Source organism: Quercus robur, chromosome 12 (assembly GCF_932294415.1).
Source record: "Quercus robur chromosome 12, dhQueRobu3.1, whole genome shotgun sequence".
NCBI classification, from domain to species: Eukaryota; Viridiplantae; Streptophyta; class Magnoliopsida; order Fagales; family Fagaceae; genus Quercus; species Quercus robur.
In genome coordinates, this window is record NC_065545.1 from 10,942,460 (window position 1) to 10,960,496 (window position 18,037).

The 18,037-nt window shown below is 34.0% G+C and overlaps 1 protein-coding gene and 2 non-coding genes across 3 annotated transcripts; all 3 read left to right on the plus strand.

Moving 5' to 3' along the window:
- The first annotated feature begins 842 nt into the window (after positions 1 to 842).
- On the plus strand, positions 843 to 3,990 carry LOC126708834 (BTB/POZ domain-containing protein At1g63850). The gene is made up of 2 exons (XM_050408797.1): positions 843 to 2,081; positions 2,774 to 3,990. Exons 1-2 carry the CDS (start codon positions 1,131 to 1,133, stop codon positions 3,710 to 3,712), a joined length of 1,890 nt encoding a protein of 629 aa, XP_050264754.1. The 5' UTR covers positions 843 to 1,130; the 3' UTR covers positions 3,713 to 3,990.
- A 3,843-nt stretch (positions 3,991 to 7,833) lies between these two features.
- TRNAA-AGC (transfer RNA alanine (anticodon AGC)) lies at positions 7,834 to 7,906 on the plus strand. Its single transcript has one exon. It is a non-coding gene; the product is annotated as a tRNA-Ala (tRNA).
- Positions 7,907 to 11,839: 3,933 nt separating this feature from the next.
- Positions 11,840 to 11,912, plus strand: TRNAA-AGC (transfer RNA alanine (anticodon AGC)). Its single transcript has one exon. It is a non-coding gene; the product is annotated as a tRNA-Ala (tRNA).
- The last annotated feature ends 6,125 nt before the right edge of the window (positions 11,913 to 18,037 follow it).

Sequence of the window (18,037 nt, forward strand, 5' to 3'; positions counted from 1 at the left end):
AGTGGTCACCAACTTTGCATCTTTGTGAAACTTACGTTTATGTCATAGAAAATGGGATTATTGTTGCGTGCAGAATGGATTAACCACGTAGAACAGATCCACTTTTAATCGAGTGATGACACTTGTAAAACTTTGAGTGTGTGACACTCACTATCATCAATCTATTAGCCATTCTTTTTCCAGAAGTATAAAAGTTCACAACCTTCGATCAATCATAGTGCCAAAGTTAAAGGAATCATTATAACCGTTATCAAGCAAGTCCAATCAATGGTCTACATTGACCTAGAATACTTGTGTGACTGTCAAAGACATGAAAAAAGCAGGTCTTAGTCTACCTAGTTTTCAATTTTATGGTCACTAATCAAAACATCTTTTTGGAATTAAGAGCACCCCCATTTGGTATTCACTATTCAGGACTGAGAGTGCCCCAAACCCAACAACAGAGGCCTAAATAATCCAAAGAAATCAATACAAATACTTCCAAGTAGCACAGCACATTCCCCGCCGATTGAAGCAAGAAACCACAAAAGACATTATCACAATACTTCGCTTCTGCATAATGCATAAAACAAACAAAAAAACACTGTGCACTTGTGACCTGTGGGCCTAATCTCTGTCTCTCGCTTGGTTTGAAAAGGTATTTCATGCATTATGAGATATAGGAGAATATACATAAGGTATAAACTTTGTGATTATATAAATCTCTCGCGTATTGATATATATATATATATATATATATATATATATATCATACATGAGATAGTTACAATTCGAAAGACACTAGCCAAGCCCACAAGGGCTCAAACTCCCAAAAGCAAACCCAAAACCCATCACCATTACACACACACATACAGACACAGCCATACACGTCATCAAACAAACAAAACAAAAGTAGATATTTTTAAAGACTCAATTGTTCACTCATGATCTGATCTCCAACACACACAATAAATGTTTCCTCAGTACCTCTGTGCTGTTCTCCTGTCTTTTACTTGAATCCACATCCAACACTGTCTCGTTTCTACCGCCATTTTTAATAATCCTTAACTCTCTTTCTCTCTCTGTGTCTCTGATGCCAATGCCATAAACAAAAAGACAAAAAAACCACATACTCCACACACCTACATTTCATGGCAGCAGCAACTTCAACAACAACTACTAGTACTAAACTCAAAGCCCAAACCCAACCCACCAAGCCCAAACGCCGTAAGTACCGGGAAACCACTATCTCAGCCTCTGCAACTACCACCACTGAATACCCGACCCGGAAACTTGACCCGCCCACCATTGTTTCAACTGACAAAAACAACCCCTGGTGCTGTCCAAACTCAAGACCCCCACCACCTCCACCTCCCCCATCTCCACCTCCTCACCGTACTCCGAATCCGAACTCGGAACCCGAGTCTTCGTCCAGCTTCAGGATCCGATTATCGCCGGGTAGTCTATCACCCGTAATGGATTTCACATCCACTTCAACAACAACGATGAACGGTCACGATTCGTTTCCTTCAAGCTTCACCAAATTCAACTCCGCACTCACAGCGGGTCTACTAAACCCGATGTCACCACCTCCGCCACCCGATAAAACCCGATCCAGCCCGACCCTTTTCGAAATGATGGCCAGCGAACCCGATATCCATCCCAGACCACTGTCTCAGATCCCACAATACCAAAACGCGACCGTTTTGGTCCCCACAAAGTCCCCATTGCCACAGGACAAACAAGCTCTCACCTTGCAACGAATCTCTGAAATCTTGGCCACTCGGAGCCCCGGGAACCAGTTCAACGACTCGAACTCCAGCGACGTGAAACTCACACTGAGCTCCAAAGATGGTGTCAGCGTGTCGATGAATCTCCACCGTCAGATTCTGGTGGCGCACAGTAGGTTCTTCGCGGTCAAGCTCTCTGAGCGTGGGTCCAAGCAACAGAGTCAGAGGCCAACTGGGTCACCCTGCATTGTTGAGATTGCGGACTGTGATGACGTGGAGGTCTACATCGAGACCTTGAGGTTGATGTACTGTAGGGATCTCAGGAAGAAGCTCATGAGAGAGGACGTTCCCAGAGTTCTTGGTATCTTAAAGGTAACATTTTTGTTTATTTTTGGAAAAAGTTTTGTCTATTTCTGTTTGATTGCTGAGAAAGTGAAGGAATAGATGGAATGTGGTTAAGAATTTATGGGTTTTTGGAGTTTGGGGTATGGGCATGGGAAACTATAAGCATTTGGGGTTAACTTAGGTGGGTTTTCTATTTTTGGAAAGTTGGTGAATGAACAAGATTCGAATTTGTTTTCTTTTTATTTATTTAAGGGAAATTTCGTTTGGGGATTTTGTTTTCAGGGTTTTTTGCATTGTTCTGTTTGATTGCTGAGAAACTGTAGGAGTTGTTGGATATGCTAAAAAAATTTTGGGTTTTAGGAATTGGGGTTTGTGAGTTGAGAAAACTTTAGGCTTCTGTTTTTGGAAAGTTGGTGAATGAAAAAGAATCCAATTTGTTTTCTTTTTTTAATCTATTTATTTTAGGGAAATTTAGATACATCAGTGTTATATCATATATGCATTGCTCTGTTTGATTGCTGAGAAACTATAGAAATAGTTGGATGTGTTAAAAATTTTGAAGTTTTTGGAAGTGGGGTTTGGGAGTTGAGAAAAATTTAACCTTTGTGCGTAATTTAGGTGGATTTTCTGTATAGGGCAGCTGGTGAATGAAAAATACTCAAATTTTGGTTTAGGGTTTTGGGTGGTATTGAAATGGCTCCTGTTTGTTTTATTTTTAGGTATCAGCTGCAATTGGGTTTGATGCTGGCGTTTTATCTTGTTTGGAATACTTGGAAGCTGCACCATGGGCTGAAGATGAAGAAGAGAAGGTGGCTTCATTGTTGTCTGAGCTCCGCCTTGAAGGTGTTGGAGCAGGGGAAGTTTTGAAAAGGGTTTCAATTGAGGTTACTAGTGGAGCTGAGGATGGCAATGACAATGAAGAAGTGCTGCTGAAACTCTTACATGTAGTTCTTGAAGGGAAAGACGAGAAGGCGAGGCGAGAAATGAAAGGATTGGTTTCAAAGATGCTTCATGAGAATTCGTCGCAGAATGATCTTCGTAAAGAGTCGTTGTACTCGGCTTGTGATGGGTGTTTGCAATTGCTTTGCCAATATTTTTTGCGGGCAGCAAAGTCAGACTTAAAGGAAGTGGGTCAGATTGCGCGGCAAGCAGATAATTTGCATTGGATTTTGGATATTCTGATTGATAGGCAGATTGCTGAAGATTTTTTGAAAACATGGGCATCTCAATCTGAATTGGCTGGGGCACATTCTAAAGTGCCTGCAGTTCATAGGTTTGAGGTTAGCAGAGTTACAGCACGGCTATTTGTTGGGATTGGGAAGGGGCAGCTATTGGCTTCTAAAGATGTGAGGTGCTTGCTACTAAGGACATGGCTAGAGCCATTTTATGATGATTTTGGGTGGATGAGGAGAGCAACCAAGGGCCTTGATCGGCACTTAATTGAAGATGGACTTAGTAACACGATTCTCACTCTGCCTCTTGCTTGGCAGCAGGAAATTTTGCTCACTTGGTTTAATCGTTTCTTGAACTCTGGCGAAGATTGTCCAAACATACAAAGGGGTTTCGAAGTTTGGTGGAGGAGATCTTTTTGGAGACGGAATAGCGAGCAGGAAAGGCAACGTCCATTACGAATTACAACTGCTACCATCGAGAACTGAAAGTCAATAGTGACATGCTAATGGGTCTGTTTATCTCCCATTACCTTCTCGTGATCACTTTGGTCATGATTCTTTATTTAGGGTGATTTTGTTCTTTTATCTTCTTCCTTTCTAAACCAGGATGGACAGTATTTCATGGAGTGAACTTTCATAGAGGTGTATGGTGTATTTGCCTTGACTGAAAGTAGCCAGGTTTAGCCTGGAAGAAGATAAAGATCTATGTTTGCAACTCCCACATCTTGTTGAGAAATATACTAAGAATTAGTTATCTTGTCTAATTTGATAGTTAAATTCTTTTTTCCTTTCCCTTACTATTTTATCTGGATTGGTGTTTCAATTAGTCCAGTAGTTGTAATCTTTAGGGTGTGTACGGGTTGGTTTGGGTCCGGTTTATGGGTGCTTATTTTAGGATTTTTTGAACTTAACTTGACCTTATTGGGTTAAGAAATTTCCAACCCAACTCACATGGGTAGGTAGATTGTGTATACATATCTCATCCCTTATAAAAATTAGGGTTTCATCAACTTTTTAAGCTCTTTTTTAATAAATTATTACAATTCACATGATAGATAAAATTAAATTCTAAAATTTCAAATTCACCAAAAATATTTTTGAAAATACTAAAATCAAATCAAGTAAAAGTAAAGTTCATAAAATAAATTCATATATAAGATGGGTCGAATTGGGTCAATGATGTTGAAAAAATTATCAATCCAAACCAGGTTCAACTTGAGGCTTAAAATAAAATTCTAATCCAACATAACTTAGCCTATCAGCCTGTGATAAACCAAGGTGTCGGGTTTGGTTGGATTAGTTTGCAGGTTCGCGAATTTGAAGAATATCCCTAACTATCTTATTATTTTTGTCATCTTTTTGGAGAATTGACTTTCCTCTAATTGAAGAATTAACTTTCTTAATTAAAAGAACAATTATATTGGTAAACTGGAATCTGTGGTAGTCAAGGACTGGTTGTTCTTTCACGAGGCTGGCAGGTAGCTAAGGCATCCTAAAAAGTATGATTAACTAGCTCTTGTCCCCTATTCCAGGTTCAAGTAACCAGTTCACTCCCTGTCAGCACTAGAATAAGTTTGGACTTATCAGATTGAAGATACAGCTTGATTTGATTAACTTACAGACATTCGATTTCAATAAAATATATTTGGAGGGCAAATGGTGAAAAAATTGACTAGTCACTATTGGAGTCATAATGCGATATGCATGTGAGTTATCCAATCAATTACCTTGAATAATAAGGCCTTAGGCAAATCACATCTGTTTTTTTTTTTTTGAAGGGCAAATCACATCTGTTGACACATAATATCTATGCATATCTAATTTATGGTCATAACTTATATGTCGGACTTCATCATCCAAATGAATGCTCTTGTTTCCATTTGCTTCATTTAAAAAGTTGATTCACCTAGAGTTCCAAAATTTTCTTATAATTTTTTTTTTTGTCAAGGTGAGATTCATCTTTCTTTTGTTCTTGTATTTCATACACATTATTCTTCATTGACATGTAATTTCTAAACATTGTGGTCACAACAAAGCTTGTAGTTGTCCTTACCAATGGCTCTTGCCAAATTTATGAATTACGCATATTCTTTGTAATTCATGTCTCGTTTTATAATTGCTATTTATCTGCTATATATTGAGTTTTTTTTTTTTTTTTGAATAATGCTAGAGATATAAACTATTTTACAAATTTTTTTACAAACTGCTGATGTGGTGAATGATTATTGGTAAATAAAAAAGTGATATTAATGGTGGGTCTAGATAAAAACCAATAAAAAGTTAGTCACATCAATATTTTGTAAAAATGTTGTAAAATGGTTTGTGTATGTAGCATTACTCTTTTTTTATTAGTTTAGATTTGGGAAAATATGATGCTGCAATTACATTCTGTTGTTATTAAGTGTTGGGACTTTAGAGTCTACAATGTTTGCAGAACTAAGAGCCCGTTTGGTCACCTTTTCAAAACACAGTGTTCAGTGTTTAAAAACTGAACACTAGTGTCCAAAATTTTAAAAAATGTGTTTGGTCACCGTTTTCAAAACAGGGTTGTTTGAAAATTATTGCTCCAAAACGTATGTTTGAACAGCGTTTTTTGGAATGTGCTCGGAGCTGATTTTAAACAACAAACAGGTGTTTCCAGTGGCATTTCGGTAATAAAATTGAACACACTTAAGAGCCCACCTTATAAGCTTTTTTGAATCTTTGTCTCCTCTTTGTACTCTCATCTCTTCACGCCCCAAACCCAAATACCTGGTACAAAGAAGATCACACAGTCCGAACTCTCACCCACCTCCATAACTCTCACCCACCTCCATAACTCCCCTCACCCAGCGCCATTCCACCTCACCCCTCACGGACCCAGCGCCATTAATCCTAACAGTGGCTTCATAAACGCGTCAAAATCCCACACACTGCATCACCAATAACCCCTATCAATCTCACACAAGCAAGGTGAAAGTGAGATTCGAACCTGGATAAAAAAATGGGTTGACGACGGCAGCGACAAAAGCTCGATTTCTTGCTTGGTCTTGGAGTGCTGACAGTGGAGATGAGATGCTGAGGAACGTGAAGCCCAACCGTGGACCTTGTTTAGCGTCGATGGAGATGAGGACTACACCGTGGGTTTTGTTTTCTGCTCTCAGGGAAGAGAAGATTTGAAGAAGGAAGAGAGGAGCTGGGAATATAATGCATGTTCTCTCTCCCGATTAAAAAAATAATATTTAAGTACATTGGTCAGCTTTTTTTATCATTTAAAACACACGTACCAAACACATATTTTATATTTTTTGAACACTGAAAAATGTTGTTTAAACTATGATACCAAACACTTTTTTTTTTTTTTTTACTCACACTAAAAACACGTATTTCAACAACACTTTTTAAACCATAGTTTTCACATCTTTTTAAACAACAATTTTTGAAGACTATGACCAAACGGGCCTTAAGTTCTCAGCCTCTTTTTCAGTCCGAAGATCTCAACCTGTACTTGTTTCAGAATAAAACGTTGGGCTTGCAATTTTGGGTGTACTGGCCAAGGGTTCGGGTTATACAAATATTTGAAAGGTGTTTGCCCTTATTAGCTAAGGTCCATGATTTCCTAATCTTAACAATACTCCAAGCTAAGATGACACTGCGAGTATGACTGGTGTACAACTTGTTGGTTAAGAATCAATAAGGTGTGCAAAAGAACAAAGATGATGGGTGCTTTTATGGGTGGCCTGATAAGATTTAATTTTTTTTTTGTTTGTTAGAACGTGGCTTAATACTTTTTTGGACTATGTATATTGTATCCTCAAGAATAACTTATACATGGGTTCTTCTGTGGGAATATAGTCTTACTTCTTCATTGATCAGGAATATAGTTTTGCTTCTTCATTGATCTTTGATTCTGTAATCTAATTCTTCAAGCTATGGGATTCCCATTCTGCTAGAAGCTAATCCTTCTCTTAAGTCAAAAGTAATGCATTTTTGAGACAAGAAGTGGATGTACAGTTAGATAATTAATGGTGTGGCTCTCATTGGCTTGGGAATCCTTCTCTGTAAAGCCCAAACTACAATCTACAGAGCACATTAACAATGACTGGAGCCCCGGAAGTCAAGTCAACAAGCCTCTTCGACCAACCCCACTTCATGGAAAACACTGATTTGGATAATATTTTATGGTATACAATTCAAAACAGGCAACAATTCAATGGGCGCAAAAGAAAAAAAGGCAACATTTCAGGATAAAAAAGGAAGAAGCAAATAAACATTTGGGCCCAGTAGTAAGAAAGTTTGTGGATAGGTATGTTGAGTCTACACTCCAAAGGGACATTACAAACTAGAGGCCATCTTCAAGTCAACACTTGCTGCTCATTGGTGAAATTTTTTCCACAAGATAATGTTTTCCAAAAGCTCTGTGACATTACCCTCACCAGTTAAATATCAATTTATAAGGCACATTTGAAGTATAATATTAACTCTAACAAGTTCTAGTTTTGCACCTATATTACCTTCCTTAATCCTTTTCCTGTGAACTCTCTGTTTGTGAATGAACTGGCTTCAACTTCAGCAATTGCGATTTATATGGTATAAGTAAAATAAAGTTGAAAGCTGGACATCAACTCGGGGATGTAGCTCAGATGGTAGAGCGCTCGCTTAGCATGCGAGAGGTACGGGGATCGATACCCCGCATCTCCACATTGTTTTTCTTTTTCCTTTTTCCCACGCCTGTTTGATAAAATGCCTCAAAGAATGGATTTTCCCGTGGTCTGTTTGATGAAATGCCTCAAAGAATGGTCGTTGCTTACAACTTACTAGACAGACAATCTGAAAAGATTGAAATTTTGGAATTGTGAGCGTTTGTCTGTATTAGCAAGAATGCAATATTTTCTAGTGGTTCCCTTTTATTTCATAGAGAGAACAACAAATTTTACTTCCTCTTTGGAAAATTAAACATTATTTTGATGCTTGGAGTCTTGGACGGCCATGACTATAAATGAACACCATCGGGTGTGGAAGGTGACATAGATCTCAAGCCTTGGAGCTCTCTTTGATTGAGAGCTCATGGACCAAGTTCTAATAATGTCCGACTTCGATTTGTAGCCTTATTGCTTGCATGCAATAAACATGTGGCCAGTTATGAGGAGCACTAAAACGTGGACTCCTTTTGAAGAGGAGAAAGTGCATAGGCAACATTGTGGTTTACTTTTTAGTGCCTCTAGCATCATGCTTTTGCTTTTGCTTTTGCTTTTGACATTAACGAACGATGTGAAGAACAATTCCTGCCAAAAATCAGCTCCAAAAGTTCAGCATCTGGATATATATCTTTTTGAAATTTTTACAAATATTATCTTCCAACTTTGAAGTGAGAATATACAAATAATAACTAAATGAATGACTATTACATCATTTGTCAACCCTTGTCAGATAACGTAGGGACAATTCCAAGTGAACACTATTCATTTAAAGTGGAGAATTCCAAGCTTTAGTTTTCTATATGCACTATTTTATCCTTTAATAAAAACAGGACTAAATTATGATTTTGACGTTTAAAGTTTGGATTTGTTTGCATTAAGGTTTTTTTATTTTTTATTTTTTTTATTTTTAAATTTAAATTTTATACTCTTCATTATGGTCCATCCAATTTGATTTTATTTTCAAAATGGTCAAGAGAGAGAGATGTTGGCCGTTGGCACTTTAAGACCAAATCGCCATTGAGAATATTGAAGGGACAATTTTAAAAATGAAATCAAATTTAGTGAACCAAATAAAAACACTCAAATTTAGTGGACCAAAATCAATACAACAAAAAATGAATTCACAAAAGTACTATGCGTATTTTTTTAAATGATATCCAATGCCCACCGTCTTGATTTTTGAGAGAGAATAGTAATGTGGATACAAATATCAATGCTATTAATATTAATTTAAAAGCTAATATTTTTTTAATATTAATTGAGTTAATTGGATTCAAAGTATGAAAAAAATATTAGATATTAATTGAGTTAATTGGATTCAAAGTATGAATACTTTTGTTTCTTCATATTTTATTATTTCTTATATTTTAAATTTTTTTTGGTGGATTTTAAATAACTAAATTGGTAAAATCTGTTGTCGTTAAATGATGTCTAATTTTTGCTTACACTAAAAACCTAATTAATATTTTTGATCATGATAAAAACAATCAACGAGGAGTTTCTATACTGCTTATATAAAAAAATATATATAATTTTTTTCTTTCAAATTAAAAATTATAAAAATTCAAATTTTCATATAATTTATAGGGCAAAATATTATTTTGGTGCCTAAATTTTACCAAGTTTTTTTTTTAATCCCTAAACTTTATTTATTTTTTTTTTTTACTCTTAAACTTTGTAAAGAGTTTTTTTTAATAATTTAGAGACAAAATTGAATTTTTTTTCAATAATTTAAGAACAAAAAAAAACTTTTAGAACATGAAGAAAATTATTTTCAACAGTTTAAGAATTAAAAAAAAAAAAAATTCATTAGTTTAGGGAGAAAAATAAATTTTTTAAAGTTTAAAAATGATTTTTTTTAAAAAAAAATTTAGGGAGCAAATATTATTTTACCATAATCTATAACACTAAAGAAAACACTTTCCCAATTTTAAAATTTTAAAATTTATGCAAAATTTTCATCGTTAAGTGTGTTTGTTTCTTGCACTTTTCGAAAATGGAAGTCCAAATTCAGAAGTCTCATATTAATCTTTAGCAAAAAGAAGCAAAAACAACAATGGAAGAGGAGATGGAGATGGAGGAAAGAAGCAAACCAATTGCTATCTTCATGGCCTTCGGTACTAAAGGCGACGGCTACCCCATCGCTGTTAGTCCCTCCGTTCTTTCTTTGCATTTCCTGTTTGGTTACTCAGAAAATAATTATAGAAAGCAAAAGGATACCCAGATTTCATTGTTATGTGATTATCACTATACAGAATACACAAGAATATAAAATGTTATTCTTTCTTCAGTTTTCTTAGCAATTAAAAAATGAGCTTGATATTAATTTTATATTGGTTCTCTGGGAAGAAAATTACAAATGAGGAAGTGGGCACTGGCAATGTCATCAGAAAAGAAATTTACTTTCACTTTTCAAGTCAAAATATAGTCTTGGTCCTTGAATTTAGCTTAGCTTATTAGAGATTTCGGTTCTTGAAGTTTAAATTGATCACCTTTAATTCCTAACATACTTTAAGTCCATTTGGTTAGGCGTTTTGGAAGCTTAAAAAGTATTTTTAAAACCCAAAATCCAAAAATTCATTTTGCAATAGTAACTCATCATAACTTTTTTTATAAATGCATATTTTAAACTCAAAATACAGTTGTGCAACAGCCTATACAAACGTACCCTTTAAGGTGATCGATTTTAGTTACTAAAAAACTTAGAGTGATCGCTTTTAGTTTCAATGAAATGATGACATGTCAATTTTGAGTTTGATCATGTCATTTGAGGGACTAAAAATGATTGCTATAATCACCGAAGGCTATCATGTTATTTGTTATTTGGAATATCAAATTTACTTTAAATCTAATACCAACTAATTATAGAGGTTTTTTTTTTTTTTTTTTTTTTTTTTTTTTTTTTTTTTTTTTTGGAGGAAAACTAATTATAGAGTTAAAAGTACCTTACAAATACTACATTAAAAAACAATAGGGCATGACCTGAGAGTCTGAGACAACAACCTAGACCTTTCCAACGCACGACGTAGGCCAAGTCAAAGAGACCATTGTGTGGACAGGAAGCAAAGACTAAACAGCAAATGCAAAGAATTGAATCAATTGATAAAGCAATAGGGGAAAAGTTTTTTTTTTTGGTGTACAATAGGGGAAAAGTTGGTAAGAAGAATTATCTATCAAAAAAATTAATACTTATAATAGCAAGAATTCTATTAAATAAAGAATTTTTTTTTAATAAATATTAGATGAAGAATTTTGAATCCTCATCAAGTTAGGATTTTTAAATAAGTTATCATAAGGCAATTTAAAAAATTATCATACACCTCCCTAAAAATTCTTATATTTGTTTTTAATAGCAATTTTATGATATGTGAGAAAAAAAATTTTGATAACAACAACTAAGTTTTTGTGTCCATCTAAAAAATCAATAAAGCGAGGAAACATTTTTTATTTTTTTTTAATACGAAAAGTAGATAAGAACAATCGTATTGTTGTTTCTTAAAAAAAATTTCTTGGTGCAACCACTTGACAATTAAATAGAATATTCACTTAGCGCAAACATTGCTTCTTAGTCTAATTTTTATTATATAATATATGGTGTCAACGGATCCCTTAACCTTTTATTTGAATAAATTACTCATTAATATAAAAATCCAAGAGTGAAATTTGTTATTAAAAAAAAAAAAAAAAACCCTATCTTTTTAATTGATTCCAAAGCAACTCCCCCTACACCCCTGCTTCCTTAATACAGTACAAGATACATATTGAACCAAATATTAGTGTGTGAAAATTGAAGTTTGTAAAAGAAAAGGTTCTAACTAATTGACTAGGCTTCCTAATCAAGCAGAAGTAGAACGTTGCCGATATGAAGAAATCCATTATCCCATTATTTACTCTCAATAATTAGTTTCTCAAGTAAAAGATAAAAAACCCAAATGGGGATGTAGCTCAGATGGTAGAGCGCTCGCTTAGCATGCGAGAGGTACGGGGATCGATACCCCGCATCTCCAAAAATTTTTGAACTTTTTATTTTAGTTAAGGTTTTTTTTAGATAGTTACAAAATACTGTTAACTCTGTAACTCGAACTATTTTCTCACCTAAACTCCCAAATATTTTATGCATGGAAAAGTGTCAATTAAGTTACAAGACTTTTGGCAGAACTTAATAATGAAGGCATATACCGTATGATGTTTTAGGAAAGGCTATAAAGTATAAACAATATAGTCTAAATTTTATCTATCTTCTTAGCTTTGACAACAGGGTTGGCTTTTGCTATAGCAGCCTTAGCAGCAGCCTGATAATCATAGGTGCAGTTGTGTTTATCACAGTACCTATGAACTGCACAAAAAATATTTCCACACCTACATTTGAACCCTATTATACCAACACTCTTCTTGCAAGCGTGGCACCCATTTGGACTGCTTTCCTTTGCCTTTTCCTCCTCATCCTTCTTGTTCGACATTTTTGCTTTGTTTCAACTCGATCTAAAAAGGATTTTTTTGCGTCTTGCGTGCGTGTGATGTGATTATATATTGTCTTTTAAGGGTTCACAAATGGTAGTTTTCCTTGTAATTCAATGATTGGCACGTATTATGATTATGATGATCCTATGAAAAGTTTTAAATTGGATGCATGAGTGTGCAATGTCCTTGTTTACATGCGTAAGATTTTCTGTGACATGACATGATTCAATATATATATATAACATTTATTGCCTTCACTACTACATGCACTTGTGCATGCTGGGCTAGTTGTTAGAGTAACTCCAAATTAATATTTTCAAAGTTATTATAAAAGTATTTATCAGAAGCAGATGACATAAGATGAAATTCTCAATAAATAAAAAGAAGAAGTTATTATAAAGGTTTTGGCTTTGTGCTAGTAGGGGAGCAGTCTTTGCTTCCACATTCCAATTGCTCTATGTTTATGATGGATTGCTAAGTGATGGGTACTAGTTTACTATATAGAATAGTCATAGGGAGAGCTAGCTCTTCCAATTTGATCCTTAAGTATGCGAGAATTGCTTAGCTCACAATATTTCTACAACAAATCTTAGCTGGTAAATTGTTACTGGTTTTAATTTAAACATATTACTAAAATTAATTTTTGCTTACCATATTAACTATCAACAATAATATGCTACTTAAAATTTGTTGTGGAAATGTTGTAAACATAACATTTCTCTAATCTACAACAATTCTCAAAATGTTACAAAATCAACTTGGAGTAGAATTCCCAAAAGTCTAGGGACACACATTTGGGTACACGCTTTACAACTACTTGTTTAGGTGTCAACTAATTATCTTGTTTGAGTGTCAACTAATGATTAGAGTATTTTAAGTGGTAAACCCATGTGTAAAAATGTAATTCAATCATTAATTGACATTCAAGCATATCAGGATATGGTTTGGATTACACAAAAAATTCGGGCTTTTGTGATATGGTTTGGACTTTGGATTACACTTAATCTATTAGAATTCAAAATTCAAATCTAAATCTAGAGATTTTTATGGAGATAATATCTAACTAACCCTAACAAAAGCCTAAATTTTCTATCAGACTATCTCAGGATCCAGGAACCAAATCTCTACTTTCTTATTAAGAGAAATGATATGTTCACAACATTTTTACAACAAATCTTAAGTGGTAGGTTGTTATTGTTGTTATTGTTGGGGCAAAAAAGTAATATTAGTCTTAGGTTCAAATTAGAACCAATAACGATTAACCACCTATGATTTGTTGTGAAAATATTGTAAAAATGTTGTGGACGTATCACCTCTCTTCCTATTAATTACTCTAGATATGATGCATTAGTGATCCAATCCCTACTATCTAGTATCTACCTATCCTTAATTTTTTTTTTTTTAAAAAAAAAAAAAAATCATCTTATGGTACATTCTTTAAAATTTCACATTTTTTTTTAAAATGTTATTGTGGGGTTCGGTTAATCGATAAATTATTAAAGTCTAGTTAATTGGGCCTGTGGCCCATCTGAGGACGTAAAGCTGTCCGAGGAGGCCCATATCAGGTTGTAAGGGTAACCAAACGAAAGGAAGAGTAGATATCACGTAAGGTGAGTTCAGTATTCATCCGAGGACAAAATCCTTCTCAGCAATATGAGTCCGAGGACGACCAGAATGCTACCTTGTTACAAACGTACTTCGGAGCTACGTTACCACTAAAAGTGGGATATGGGACTAGGGGTAAGAAAGAAAAGGCAAACAAATATCTATAACAACAGCTGCCTCCGCATTAATTGCCTCTCAACCAACTCTCTGGCCGCATTAATGTGGAGGTGATGCCTGAACAATGATGAAGCAGCTTTACAGCTGCTAGTTAGAGGTTCCAGAAGGTGTTAGAAGGGACAGAAAGAGATCCCCCGAACCCAACTTACACGTGTGTGGTGAAGATGATATCAAAAGGGCAGTATATAACATGAAAGAAAGCATTGAGAAAAGGAGATCGAGACACCAAAAACAAAGAATACTCAGAAGAAAACCTTATGAACCAAAGAACTGAACTTGTTTCAAGGATAAATTGATCGTTATATTTGTGCTAATCTATCTATAAACGTGAGGTTTAATCGTTTTTCTTTTTGAGTTAACCTAGTTCTTGGACACCCACGCTCTATAAATTTTATTGTTTGGACCTTTAATGTACGAACCCAATATCAATTTGGGATCGTTACAAATTGAGTCCTTACAGTTATTCATTCAAGTCAAGTTATATTTTTGTCCAACTTTATTTTTAAGCAGAAGAAGCCAATACAAAATTAAAAATAAGCTATTCTAAACGCTCGCATCAGTGCATTTTAACAACACTAAAGATCCTTTTAGCTCTCATAAAAATAAAAATAAAAGACCTCAATCTATCAAGGACCTTTGGATATCTGAAAAGTACAACATGATCAGGAATGAGGTACATCTTCACGTTTTTCAAACAAAGATGTAAATATTCATGCTTAGCAACAAAAGAAGAATCAATTGTTCTCATCTTTGTTGTTTGACAACTGAGAAGTTATTGTTCATCAGGATAAGCTTCACTCCACTATTTGTTGGCTGAACTATAGGGATTTCTACCAGTTTGATTTACTTAAAGAGTTAAGACAATATTTCGTTGACATAGTTAAAAAGAAAAGGTGGTATGGTTAGGTTATATAGATAATGTAGCCGTAAAAGGAGTTATACATCAAATGGAACAGATCAAAACTGTTTCCCTGTGTGTTTAGGTTAATTAAATTATAAGGATATTGTAATATACATCCTAATTTAATATTAATTTGCAATATCAAAATTAACAGTTTAGTGGGTAATTAGTTATCTGTCTTAAATTATATCTGCCTTAACGAGTAGGGCACATTTGTTGAACATAGTACAATTACCAAGCGGTTGCTAAGTAGTAAGTACTAAGTTATAAAAGGGTTGTAGAGAGGCTTGTTTGGTGTGATGATAGTGCAAGATGGCTATAGGAAAATTCCCAAAGTTTGCAATAAGTTATAAAAGGGTTGGTAACTGTCATTGAATATTATTTATTGCATTTTACCTTGAAAATGTTGGGGGTATCAACAACAATTTAGCATGGTTTTAAAAACCGAACCGGTCATAGAACCGTTTTTTTTTTTAATTTCCGGTTGGACCCCGGTTTTTGACCGGTTTTTGGCCGGTTTTCCGGATGTTGACCGGTTTTGGAGCTTTTAACCGGACCGGATTGGCTCCCGGTTCCCGGTTGAACCGGTCGGACCGGCCGGTCCGGTCCGGTTTTTAAAACAGTGCAATTTAGTGAAGGAATATAGAGGGTTTGTTGTGTTTGGGAAAGGAATGTATTTTCTTGTATTTTGAGCAATGTATTGTAGCATTGTGACCTTGAGTGAGTATTTTGTGTTAAGGGAATAGGAATTTGTTCTTGTTTGTACTTTTTGGGAAAGTAATAAAAATTGGGAAACTTCTCTTGTAAACTTCCCAAGGTTGTTCTATGTTCCTTTGTGTAATTTTAGTCTACGGTTAAAATTAATGAAAATTTAGTATTATTACCGGTTAGAGCATCGTATTATCATATACTATATAATAAAATTTGAACTTAAGAGCTGTGATTGTAATAAGTGAATATGTCAAGTGGTAGCACCAAATTACATTAATTTTTTTTTTTTAATATGAACCATAACTTAATTGTGTTTATCAATTTTTCCTTTACTACTTTATCAATTTTTGTTGGAACGACGTAAAATCATAATTGTTGATATCAAATTTCACTTTCGTGAGTTGAAAGTTGAAACATCTTTTGGATTCTAAAAATCACTTCGGTCCAGTTTGGGCCCTACATGTGTACATCAACATCAAACGTGTAATGGGCTCATGGAAATGTCCTTCTTTTCTTTTTTCTTTTTATCTTTTTAACAATTGGACATGACCTTATTTCATGTACACATATTATAGGTGCTTCCATTCCAGCTTCCTAGACATCGAATAGGAATATCCGAATATGGTGATAGTTCAATTGGTGTTTAAATTTACAAAAAAGAGAAAAAAAGAATAGTGTGAAGAGGATATAAAAATATTTTACGAAATAAAAATAATGTATGGACCAATAAAACAAACATTGATCCCTTGTGGATTTTTTTTTTTTTTTGATCAGTGATCCCTTGTGGAATTGACGACAGAATTGACTTGTGATGATATGATATTTTACCAACCTTCCTTCCTTAAGAGGGTAATGAAATTGCTGATTGTTTTTTACTCTTTTAAGTGATAAAAAATATATATTTAGTTATACCTTAAACGTGTTTTTAATGGTTTGTAGTCTTGTAGGCTAGGAATATATATATATATATATATATGGTTGGGTTCAAGCTACACCTGGTGTAATTCTAAGTATTGTTACATCACTCAATAACTTGTTATTGAATTTATATTTTGAAAATCCAACCGTTGAATTAGATGTTCTATATGTTCTTAACATGCATGCCAATTTTCATATCAATCGGATGTTATTTACCATTTGATCTATAAATTCATCTTTTATGCATTATTTTAAACTACAAAAATTTAAATTTTAACAATTGATTGATGACATGACTATTAATTTTTGATCACCTCGAAATTTTGCAAGCATGAAAAATATACAAATATAATGTAATCTAACGGTAGATTTGTCAATATTCGCATTCAATTAAAAAATATTGAGTGGTGTAATCTATATATATATATAAAACCGAAGCCTCTGCTGGCACCACAATTTTCCACGTCAGCACAATATTTAAAAAATAAAAAATAAAAATAAAAATATTATAACACCTCAAAACCCTAGCAACTTTACCCTCAAAACCCTAGCAACCTTACCCTCAAAACCCTAGCAACCTTACCCCTCTCTCAAGTTAAGAAATATAAAGCCACAGTTTCTGCAAACTCTCTCTCCAAACGTAAATATCAAATTCAACCCCTTTAATTTATCTTTATATTTTTGAGGATTCTATAGAGTTATAGTGAGTTATGCTGATTTTGTTTTTTTTTTTTTTTTGTGCGTATAGATGATCATAATACTCCGATATTCCAAGAAAAGTTTGTGTTTTCGTTAATTGAAGGCCTTAGAGAGATAAGTGTTGCAGTTTGGAACAACAATACAAAAGACGATTTCATTGGCAGCGGAAAGTAATTACTTTGTCTCATATTTTTGTTTTTTGAATTGATTTTGTGTGCTTTTTAGACCCTTTTGGATCAATTTTGTTAATTGGGTGTTTTTTTTTTGTTTTTTTTTTATTTTTTATAGGGTCCAATTGGGGAAGGTTCTTTCAAAGGATTACGACGACCGCACTTGGTATCTGTATACTAATAGTGGGGGGTAATTGCTATAAATTACTAATCCTTTTAAGTGTATAATCTGTTTCTAAAATTATCTATAATATTTTGTCCTCCGAAAATTTTATCTCTTTAATTTTATTATATTTTATCTATAGACAGATTTTCTTTGTTTCTTATTTTCAATAATAAATCATTTTATTGCAATACCGGTAATTGTTTGAGAAATCCAATATGTTCATATCTCTATAGAATAGAGAATAGTAGAAGCCAATTTTATTACAACTACTTAAATTGAGTTGACTTAATTTCGTACAATTACAAAGTATAGCATGAAAGATAA